The sequence below is a fragment of the Cantharellus anzutake genome (genome assembly GCF_015039405.1).
Source record: "Cantharellus anzutake strain C23 chromosome Unknown EI90scaffold_368, whole genome shotgun sequence".
Lineage (NCBI taxonomy): Eukaryota > Fungi > Basidiomycota > Agaricomycetes > Cantharellales > Hydnaceae > Cantharellus > Cantharellus anzutake.
The window spans coordinates 40,533-51,976 of NW_024067318.1; the positions used below are offsets into that span (position 1 = coordinate 40,533).

The window sequence follows — 11,444 nt, forward strand, 5'->3', positions numbered from 1 at the left end:
TGTGCACCCTCCAGGAACATAGTCCAGGATTATCCAGGGATAGTTATTAAAAATCCAAGTTCGGAATTCGAGTGAAGTGTGAATGGACCAGACATCAAGTTGCCACATGCATTCTTGAAGCGGATCAAGCCCCAAATGCTCCTTTGTGGCAGTAAAGTATGGGGCAAGGAGATTTGTGACAAACGATTTCATCATCTTTAAATTTGCCCAGTAGTTGTCAGTGCCTGAGTGTTCAAAGAGGAAACCAAGCTGATTTGCTTTGTCATGAGAAAGGGAGTTTTTGGCAGGAAGACTAGCTGTTGTCTTTCCTTTGAAGATGGCCTGGAAAGGTAGAAGAGCCCTACTCGCTGAGATAGCTATGTTGAGGGTAAACGTGCGCTTCTCATCTCGGCCAAGAGTTGAAACTTGACGTTGTAACCAGGCAAGATAGCTGCCCAGGCAAAAGAGTAGGGACCTGGGGGTAGTGTCTGAATTGGGTCGGAAGGAGGGAAAGGATGGGAGGTGGCAACAGTGCCGATACTGTGCCGTGGTCCGGGTGCTACTGACAATGATCAATAAAATCTCACAAAATAAGTACTCACTCCTGGTCCTTCTTGGACAGTCGTCAGGAAGCTGAGATACTGTATAAACTCGTACGTATGTCGCCCTCTGGCATCACTAAACTTATCAAACAACTTGTTACTTGGTGGGGGTGTCCCTTCTCATGGGGGAGTCCTCCGTACCATACATGAGAATGTGTGCTATAAGTGAGAAATTGCAGGGAAAAGGGGAAGAATAGAAATACGCCTCTATGGCGACACAGAATAGCAAAGAAAGTGATGGAAAGGAAATACAAATAAAAGCAATGGAAACAATATCGGAAACAATAAAATGAATGATGGAAATGGTATCCCTCCTAATTGAGCATCCAACAACCTTCTCCCGCCGTCCGAATGGACTCTCCTCGCTCGTAGCTTTCCAACGGTACTAACTTCATCCAAATCCATCCAGTGGTTCTCGAGATATGCCTGGAATTGGGTGGCCACTACATTGACAGGTGTGGGAATCTTGACTGTAGGGCTGGAAATGCATCAGAAAAATCGGGAAAAATAGGGAAAGGGTAGAAAGGGTATCTGGGACCGTGTATAAAGTGCCTCGGGTATGGGGTGTTCGTCAGGGTGTTAGAATCGCAATTTCTGGGCTTGTTTGTATGGTAGCGGAGATTCCCACCTACAATGTGATCCTTTTGTTTCATAAGTTGATTGTGAACCTTGTTGGTAAATGATTTGGGTTTGATCAGAATTTACTTGCAGGTTGCTGGGAATGAAGTAACGGCAAACAGAGTAGGCATGATGGAGGAGTGAGGCATGAAGCTGATAATCAGCATTAGCAGGGAGCTTCTGGGTGGCACATGTTGCCTGTCATAGACTCCAGTTCATCTCCTTGGTGAGAAAACTCCATATCCATTGTGTGCTGGTGGAGAATGTACTTCCATCTCTATTGACTATGGTCCTAAATGTTTCAGGGTGAGTATACCGGATATGTGCAATGATCACACCATGGATCTGGTGCACATCAAGAGCAACACTGTTTGTCAAATACTAAATAATATCTTCTTGATCCCCTTGATCATCTCTGGGTATGATGCCTACATTGCATGTGTGAGTTAAAATTAGTTTCGATGCCTGATTGATCACTAACCAGGAGCCCTTTTTGAGTGGTACATACCACCAGCCGGACAATTCCCCTTTGCAACTTTTCCCAAGACTGCCGTTGACCAACATGGCCATGATCCACTCCGATCTATCCACTTCCCAACTACATCTGCCCTCAGCAAATGGAATAACTTCCAAGACCTTCGCTGGCACTGCCTCGTTATCTCTATCGGTCTCATCTCCCAGCCAACCACTTCCGCTGCTTCACTTATGATCGTCCAGAAAATTGGTTGGAACCAATTAGTTGCTGCTGCTAATCTAAGTACCTTTCGCCTATCTGCTGGCATGGTCTTGTATGTGGACTTCCAATGCTTCTGTTCCTTTAGCCGTTGCTGTATCCCTTGTTTTGGTCTCAACATCTCCGTGACTGGTACTGCCATTTGGGGCCCTCCATTCCGGAGTTTCATTGGCGGCATCTACAAACATTAGGCACTGTTTGCTCTGACAGTAAGCTATACATACATCTTTTTTTTCCACCTGCTCTGCTGTGATCTTGGCATGGAGTCGCCGCTGTCTTGCAGCAGCTAATTCCCATTGCCTCTCTTTCCACTTCATTTCTTTGAGTTGTGCAACCTTATGCAGCTCTTCAGATTTCTCTTTTACTCTCTCAAACCTGGTTGAGACTTGTTCATGGTATTCTTCAGGGGTTGCATGGCTGAAATAATGTAGCAGTCCAGACTTTTCAATTTGTGCTAGGCACTTTTTTGCAAGGATCCTACAATGGAAAGTTGGAGGGCCCAAATGTGGTTCCGTTGGTGGTGGCATAACACGATAGGCATCCTAACAGACAAATTGGTAAGCATGTTATATTCTTTTTTGGCTTCACCAATCACTAACTGGCTTTGCACCGTGATGATTGAGGATATTATTTAGAAAATTGATCCTTAGGCTAATCGAGTCGCTGCCTATGTGGAGCATGTATCAGGTTGGCAGGAAGTGATGTGCTAATGCATTCAATGCAAAAAACCCGCAAGAAGTAACATCATTCTGGTATCCAATGAGAAGCGATGCAACACTGAATGATGCTACTGGCTTGTTCAATCCCAAATAAGACACACTCAACCACCATTGAATGATCTCCATCACCACTTCCATCGCTCTTGATGGGCTCCTACCAGGTTTGTGAAGAGAGTCCGCAAGAATGACTGTTGATTCTTTTGAGTCAATTATGAAAGGGATCCAATGGTTTTCGTTGACAAGTAGGATTCCACCGAAGTGAGTCACAACTCCAGATATCAGATCACTCCCAAGTTGACAGAGTGTTTTGTAAGTGGGTAGCCATTTATATGCTGCAAGGATTGCACTCCCTTGAGAAGCACATCCAGCAAGAAGTTGTGTCTCAAGCGGGGTTATCAGCATAACCATTGGGTTCGTAGTTTCTACATTGCTTTGTAAAATTTCAATATGATGAATAATATCTGTCGTGACCAGGCACGAAACAGAGATATATTGCATCAAAGCCCCAATGGTGCACCGTCCCATGTGTGAAACCCCTCAGATCTCTTCATTCCACCCACATGAAGTATGTAAGTCTCTGTTGGGCTGCCTCTATTGCAAATTGCTGACTGGGGTAACACATTATTGAATCCTCTGCCTGCCAAAGCTGTTGGAATTTGCATGTGGTCTTTTTTTTAGGGAAACCTAAAAGTTGGACATACTGGGAATCGAACTCCAGTCTTCTGGATCACAAACTCAGCGTGCACAGCCATTACACCATACGCCCTATTAGGCTGAGGTGGTTATTTCAACACACCCCCTTCACATTGGATTGACCATGTGATCCACATGTGACCCAAACCACCGGGGTTCCAACAACCCGTGAGCCGTCACCCCCTGAATTTATATTCAGGCCGGACTTACTGCTAATCTCCTACATGTCCACATCATGTGGTCTGAAGCAGCCGGATTTGGGTTCTTAGTGCTCTGAGCTACCCCCTGAAACTTTGTCAGGCCGGCTAATTTAATGCGTAACTTCATGTGCCCAGCTCACGTGGCAGCAACCGGATTTGGGTGTGCTCAGTGTATTCCGCAGAATGTCCACCATGTTGGGATGCAACTAGAGGCAATCTCAACCGAGGTAAGAGAGCTCTCATCATTTCTCAAACTCTGTGATGAGTTCCCTCATTTCTAGTCAGCTAGGACAATCCACTGCATGGACATCATCCTCTGAGAGTAGATCCATAGATGGTGGTTTATGACTGAGGCATGCCCCAGGGTTTTTTGTGGGGGTTTGAATGGGAGGAAGTTGGAAGGAAATGAATTCCCTGATGGACAGGGTTTTGTGAGGGAAGTAGGGTCTGATGAGAAATGCAGGAAGATTTTTGTATGTGATAGCTTCATCAGCACAAGAAGCAATGTGGCAAGCAAGAGAAAATCCATCCATAATGCCACCCAGAAAAGAAACCACGTAAATTTTGAGAATGGTGTAACAGAACACGAGATTTTCAGTTCAATTATTATTTTCAAATTCTCTGGCCAGGCACTTCCGTTGTCACGCTGTTCCTGGCTCCCAGTTGGCTGTCACACTAAATTCAGGCCTGCCGGTTGAATGTCCGACATAAAATTTTGTCATGGTCCAAAACCATCCGGTTGTTGGTCATGTGTGTACAGTATTCCAACTGATCCAAGTTCAAGCCCTGCATGTGATAATCATTTAATGTTAGTGGCACGAATCTCACTCTGTCTTAGTCCCATACCTCCATTAAATCGAAAACTGGGTTTCAAACAGCCCAATAGAATGTGAGCTGCAACAGTGGTGGGCCATGGCAAAGCATGGCTCACAGAAAGATTTTCAGTTTTTGTTGACTTGCTGTTTCAATCAGACTCGTACCCAGCCATCTCCGCTATGTGGACACGCAAAATCTTGACTAAGCGGTTGTTATATTACAATTCAGTTATAAAGTCACGTTCAAGTACAAAAGTGTATTACAATATAAAAGTCACATGTGACAGACATAAACACAAGTCCGATCACCTACTCCGGGAACCAACTTGCGACACTTTGCTCTGACGACTGGTGCAAAATGGCAGTGGCAGTACCACTCGGCAATTGCCGAGTTCGACACAACAGAAAGGGATTGCGGACATGTGAAGTTCCCACAAAAACATAAGTCGCACAATGGATCTTTTGGTGTTAACCCATGCAGTCTTGTACCCAACCCAACCCATAGCGCTTGGGGAGCACCTTGAGGGCTGTGAAATTAACACCTGGGCATGGGCGGAAAATCAACCCTTACATTGCTCCAGTTCATGCTCAGTAGTATAGGTGGCACAGCGTGAGCTAGCAATATGACCTTTTTTGGCTGTGTATGTTCGATTCTCAGCCGGTAAAACTTTGTTTTTTCTCATTCCTTGCTCTTTAGTGTGCACAAATTTTACAACTATTCCACAGGAGAACACAAAAAAGTTGTACCAAGTGAGAATCGAACATACACAGCCAAAAAAGGTTATATTGCTAGCTCACGCTGTGCCACCGATACTACTGAGCATGAACTGTATTTTAGGAGCAATGTAATATATAAGGGTTGATTTTCCGCTCATGCCCAGGTGTTAATTTCACAGCCCTCAAGGTGCTCCCCAAGCGCTATGGGTTGGGTTGGGTACAAGACCGCATGGGTTAACACCAAAAGATCCATTGTGCGACTTATGTTTTTGTGGGAACTTCACATGTCCGCAATCCCTTTCTGTTGTGTCGAACTCGGCAATTGCCGAGTGGTACTGCCACTGCCATTTTGCACCAGTCGTCAGAGCAAAGTGTCGCGAGTTGGTTTCCGGAGTAGGTGATCGGACTTGTGTTTATGTCCGTCGCATGTGACTTTTATATTGTAATACACTTTTGTACTTGAACGTGACTTTATAACTGAATTGTAATATAACAACCGCTTAGTCGAGATTTTGCACGTCCACATAGCAGAGACGGCTGGGTACGAGTCTGCGTTTGGTTGTAACACTTGGTAATCATTGTCACCCGTTGTAACACTCACAAAGAGTTGAAATGTGTTGAGACGATTGGGAAGTGTTACAATGCCTCGAAGCATTGGAATACATAATCAGGCACGTGTTGAAAGCGTTAAAACGGTATGTGCCGTGGAGAAGCTTTGTAACGCCCGATAACACGTCACAATGCTTGGACGGTGTTTTCCGACAACACTTAGCAATTCCAAAAAACAACCCACAAGAGGCGCACCGAGGATGAGAGGTTGAAGGCGGATTAAATGGCCTAGCGCCTCTCTCCTTCCCTCTGATGACCGATAAGCCCCAGGACTAAACCCTTATGCCCAGTAGGTGTGCTATTCATCTGTTCTGACTGCGAGGAGAGGAAAGCGGCCCCGATCAATCTGTTTACCGTTGTTTGGTTCGAAAAAGTTCCTCGTTTCTCGTTTCCACGTTTCTTAGTCCCCATCTTTAGCCCCTGAAGGCAGCATGGCCGACCGAATTCGCTGGGTAGCATCAGGGGCTAGGGTAGGGGTTAGGCTTCCTTCTTTTTCTCTTCTTTCCTCCCTTTTTGGTCCGGCTACCTCCCGCTTCGCATACCATGGGTGCTTTTAGAATTACTGGGTTGACCCTGATGGGAGCGGATGTTCACCTTAGGCTTTCGGTTCACGGCGTTGGGTAAGTTACTCATTCCGACGTCAGTAGGTCATGCTGTGATAAGTCGGCACGGGTAACCTACCTTCGGTTCGCTTGACATTTAGGGGTGCTGACCCGTCTCTTGTTACTTTGGCAGCCGTTGTTCGTAACGCGCCAGTAAATTCGTACCCAGGGTCGCTCAAACGATTATGCCCCCAGCGGGGTGTAGTCGGCCATGTAGCCACCAGCTCAGGGAGCCTGGTTGCATAGTGCTGAGCAGGTCCTCACCAAGGCCTGAAGGACCGGGCTTCGTATAAGGATACCGATGAATAATGAGGGTCCGCCGCCTGGCATGCGATGTCCAAGTCGCTGGAACGTATGTAAAAAGGTTGTTCCCCCGCACATTACGCCTTCGTACTAACGGGAGCCAATTTAGACCCCGAGATCCCGATTGCTACGTTTCGTGTCACCCTGCGATCGCTGTGAACGAGATATCCCAGTTGTCGTGAATCCCGGTGGGGCGATCTCCGGGCATTTTTTACCCCCGCTGTTGGGCAAGCAACGCGCAGTTAGGCCCCAATCCCAGCATGGAAGGGATCCAAATTTTCTATGCCATCCAAGCATGCCCTCTCCGTATTCCCGCATCGTACCGTTCGAATTCTTCGCCTCCTACGCATTTCTATATCGTCCTGCTTGAAAAAAGAAACGGAAATTCACTTCAGACAGTAACAGCACCAGTGCACGGCGTTTCTCATCAATCGTCTGCTCGGTGGCGAGATCAACGCTGAGGATGGGGCGTCTGCTCTGATCGATTTTGGAGACATGAGGGAAGGATGGATGCCGTCAGTCCGCATGCGGGCCTAAGGGCGTATGGCATCGGGGTCACCTGGCCTCACGGCGAGCGTGTGCAGGGGTCGGAGTCGCTAAGCGCTTGTTTGGACTTAGATGCCCCTCGATGACGTGGTACGCGAGGTTACGTTGGTCGAGAAAACGAGAACTACCGGCGTATTTTCAGGAAGCGTAGGATATGGGTTGGGGACAGACGGCAGTCGCCCAGGATCATCCGGTTTAATAAGCGGGCAAGGCAAAGGGAGTTGCAAGTTCAGCTGCGTCAGACTCCCCCACGTCGCATGGCCTCCTTAACCTCCAGCCCACCATACGGCGCAGCCAGGTGGCCGTTTCGGCTATTGCCGGTGGAATTTTCCACCCTAGGGCGTTGCTTGTAATACCCGCAAGTAATACGGTCGGTTTTCCTCGACAAGCGATGGAGCCTGAGGCCTGTTTCTTCCTTCCACCGCTCTATCCTTTTTAGCGGGTAATCATGGCAATCGTTTCACCTACAACGCGTGTTTTTGTTCTATTACGTACCTCAGGCCACCGGCCATGGTTCCTAGCCCGTATTCCTGCAAATTTAGGTCCCGCTCTGGCGCAGGGTCCTCTGTACCCTATTTCCCATTCCGACCGTATGGCAATAGAATTTCGGCTCGCTCCGCTACAACGCGCGCCATAAGACCATCCGCCTGACGCCGCATCACCGCGTCCGACTTCTTCCTCTGACTTCAATGAATCTCCGCGCATCGCCCAATGCAGCGATGTGTGTTACGTTCCGTTTTGCACGCTTTCAGATCGGGACGCCTGTGTTCATGGCGTGTGTCCAAGCCAAGAACGCGGGCGCTTGCCATCGATCCAATGAAATAGACGGCACCCCGTTGTTTTCATTTATGTAGTTCGGAAGTATGTAAGTGTAGCAATTTCTGAGAAGCGGAATGTAAACAATCCGGAGATTGCTTAATGATCAAAATCAAGGCGAATCAGTAGCGGGTACTTGCCGCACCAGGCAGCGTCCGCCAGTTATAAGTCCCCTGCCATCTATATTTAACCGCATTCCGGAAGGAACGTTCTACTGGACGTCCAATGGAATACGCAGGCGTTTGTTTGTGAGAAACCCGGACGTAATCCACAGGAACCCCGTACCAGTCCCCTGGTTCAATGAGATTCGCAACCAAGATGCATCCGGTAGCTCATGCAAAGAAAATAAACAAACAACCGAATTCCATTTAAAACCTCTGAGATAGGGCCTCTTTGTACGGCCCTCACTTATTACTTCGACGGCATTGCTGCTACTGACAGCGTTTGACAGGAGGGTGGACGATGGCAGGACATCCTTCAACGCTTCTCCAAAAGTGAGTGTTTCTTCGTGAACGCCAGCATCCGCTCATTCCCTCTTCAGGCAGCCTCGCCAAGCAGCAAAGTTCAAGCGTACTCTGCGTAGCGAGGTGTTCCATGGTAAGGCTTATTGTGAAGGTGGAGGTGAGGACGAGGACGAGGAGGACGCAAATGAAGAAGAGGACAAGGATGACGGCGAGTATGAGGATGACAAGGGTGAGGACGAGGACGAGGGTGAGGGCAAGGGGATGGACTTGGGTCCTGCCGATACTGCCGGGCCTTCCAACCAAGCACAAAACCTCATCATCCCCCCCGAATTTGAACGCCTTCAATTAGGGATTGATCCCCAACATAGGGTCGTTGTGTGTCAGGGATGTGGAGTGGTTATCCGTCGTCAAGGCTTAAAGGGGCATGTGGAAGTAAACCATAGCCAGCTCGGTCACCTTCCTCCTAATCTCGAGGACATCCTAGACGATCTAGGAGTCCCAGCTGAGATTATCCCTCCCAAGTCCAAAGTGGCCCCTCTTCCATTCATTCAGGTCACGCAAGGTTGGATGTGTGCAGTCCCAGGGTGTGGGTTTGCTGGTCTGAAGGAAAGGTCCATGCGGACAAACCACAAAAAACACCACCAGTCAGGCTTCAAGCTCATTCCAAGCAAAGTGCAAACGGTACTGCCTGGGAATCAAGGCCATCAGACTTGGCCTGTAGATGAGAGGTATATGGCACTCCGTGCTACGGAGGCTGATGTGGGATTATTTTTCAAGGACCTTTTTAAGAAGGAGGAGTTGCGGTGGAAGCCAACGACGATGGAAGCTTCCTGTGATCCACGACACGTGAACCCCTTCCTGTCTGTTGTTGGGTGGACACAGCAGACGGAGAACCTCCCATTCAGAGAGCTAAATGAGATCACTGTGGCTCCAGCGGCTGAAGCCGATCCCCCGTGGTTACTAGCGCTCCGTCTCCCTGTGAAAGGGTATTTCAATCGCGTCCGATCCATGGTTGCATCCACCTCTCCTCTCATCCGGCGATGGGTCAACAGCACAACCCAGTGAGTCGCTACCGGTGTTTCATTTCCCTGCATGAAACTCATGCTATTCTAGCTCCATTGAAAACATCCCCTTTACCTCCTTTCAGAACCCCGAAACATCGAAGAGGTATGAGACCCTGGCTTTACGCCTAATAGCATTTGCTCTTCGATACTGTTGCATAAAGGAGGAGGTCTCCCACCTCCCCATCAATCTCACCATAGACCAACGGGAGAAAACGCAACGGATGTGCCAAGCCCTCCAATCAACGAGCTCAAGGCAGGATAGCCAATGGGACGACTTGGTCCATGGCATTCTTTATTCTTTCCTCTTCTCTACTAGCACCAAGGCGCTGCAAGAGTCGGAGAGGGACCCCATCCGAGTTTTTGTTATGTTACTGAATCTCAACCCTAACACCGGTGGGTTTGCATCCTGTGGAGCAATAAGTGGGAAGATGTCAGGGCTGCTAAACATCTTCCGGTTGGTGGCAATCAAGCAGATTAGATCTGCTTCTGCTGATCAGGAGGTGGAGGATGTGGCCCAGAGTAAGGAGTTTTTGTAAGTATTTTTGCTCTGTGTACTCCAAGCACTCACACATTTTTTTAAAGGGAGTGTACCAAACTTTGCACCCGTTGGCTGCGTTCAGGGGAACCTAGCCCATTTGATACAGTGCTCTCCTTGGACCGTCATGCTGCAATGGTGTCCATGAGTGGAGGGGAGGGATTGGCGACGGTGACATGGAGTGAGGACAACCGGTCAATGAAGGTCAAGGGTCGGTTGGTCAGGCTGGATGACATCCCAACTCTTTATGGGGGAATCCTGGAGAGCATTAGGGACAAGATGCAATTACTTTCCCTGGGGGCAGACCTGAGCTTCCCAATAGATAGTTCCCGAATCACGGATGACCTCCAAGTCAGGGACCCCAACTACAGCTTCCTGTCAGATCCAAAGATCAGGGATATCAAAGATCGTGTGCTGATTTCGCTGGACAAGCAGGAATGGTTTGCCCAGGGGCCCGATAGCAGGCTCACATGGAATCGGGCAAGATTGGCCAGGTGGATGGAGACAGCACAGGAACTGAACACGCTGTTCCTCATTGCAATGCATGTGGGAGGAGGACAACCAGCAAGGGGGACCGAGATCTTAGGCATACTGATAAGGAATCGCCAGAATTGTAGACGGAACTTGTTTGCATTTCCTGATGGAGTGACCTCCATTATTGAGTACAGTAAAGTAAGTGGGAGGGTTGAACCAGGGTGGTAATCGGTCCTGACCTCCTTAATAGAACAACTCAGTGACTAAGCGAATTAAGCCTGTTGCACGGTATATGCATGAAGATCTTTCTATCCTCCTCCTCCAGTACCTGATATTCATCAGGACTGTTGAAGAAGAATTTTCTGGTTTCCTTTGGGGGGAGCAGGCAAGGGAAAGCCTGCATTATTACCTGTTCTATGCAGGGAAGGGTATGATGGTGGACACACCCTTCATGAGTAGGGTACTGAGAGAGCAAACATCACACTTCCTCCAATCAGCCATGGATGTGTCAACCTACAGACACATGGCTGCTGCCATTGGCCGGAAGCTGCAAGTTGGTGTCATTGATCCACAGGAAGATGACACAACTACGGGGAATGATGCTCAGGCTGGTCGGTTGACTATAACATCAGAGAAGATTTATGGTCTTCAGAACAAAGAACTCGGCAGTGTTAATGATCGCACACTGGCTCTCTTCCATGCCACCAGCAGGTTGTGGCACCAAAAGGTTCTTGGCCTGGATGTAAAAGGTCCTGTGGCAAATTTGAAGGAGATCCTGGAGGCTGCTGAAGCAGGCACAAGCCTTCCAGGAGAGGAAGATGACAATGAGCTATCGGCCCTGACCTTACGCAAAGCTATAAAGGAAGTAATCCATCAAGAGATCTTGCCAGCCCTCAAAGCAACAATCCACCAAGAGATTAGGTTTGAGCTTAAGGCAGCAATCCATGAAGAATTT

At 48.3% G+C, this 11,444-nt stretch overlaps 1 protein-coding gene and 1 non-coding gene across 2 annotated transcripts; both read right to left on the bottom strand.

Moving 5' to 3' along the window:
• EI90DRAFT_2827602 (uncharacterized protein) lies at positions 1 to 1,400 on the bottom strand (the record flags this gene model as incomplete). Its single annotated transcript, XM_039053594.1, has 2 exons — positions 1 to 404; positions 1,214 to 1,400. Coding segments are annotated over 2 exons (591 nt in total), but the record flags the coding sequence as incomplete, so codon positions are not given.
• Positions 1,401 to 3,343: 1,943 nt separating this feature from the next.
• Positions 3,344 to 3,417, bottom strand: EI90DRAFT_t363. The gene has a single exon. It is a non-coding gene; the product is annotated as a tRNA-Thr (tRNA).
• Positions 3,418 to 11,444: the final 8,027 nt, after the last annotated feature.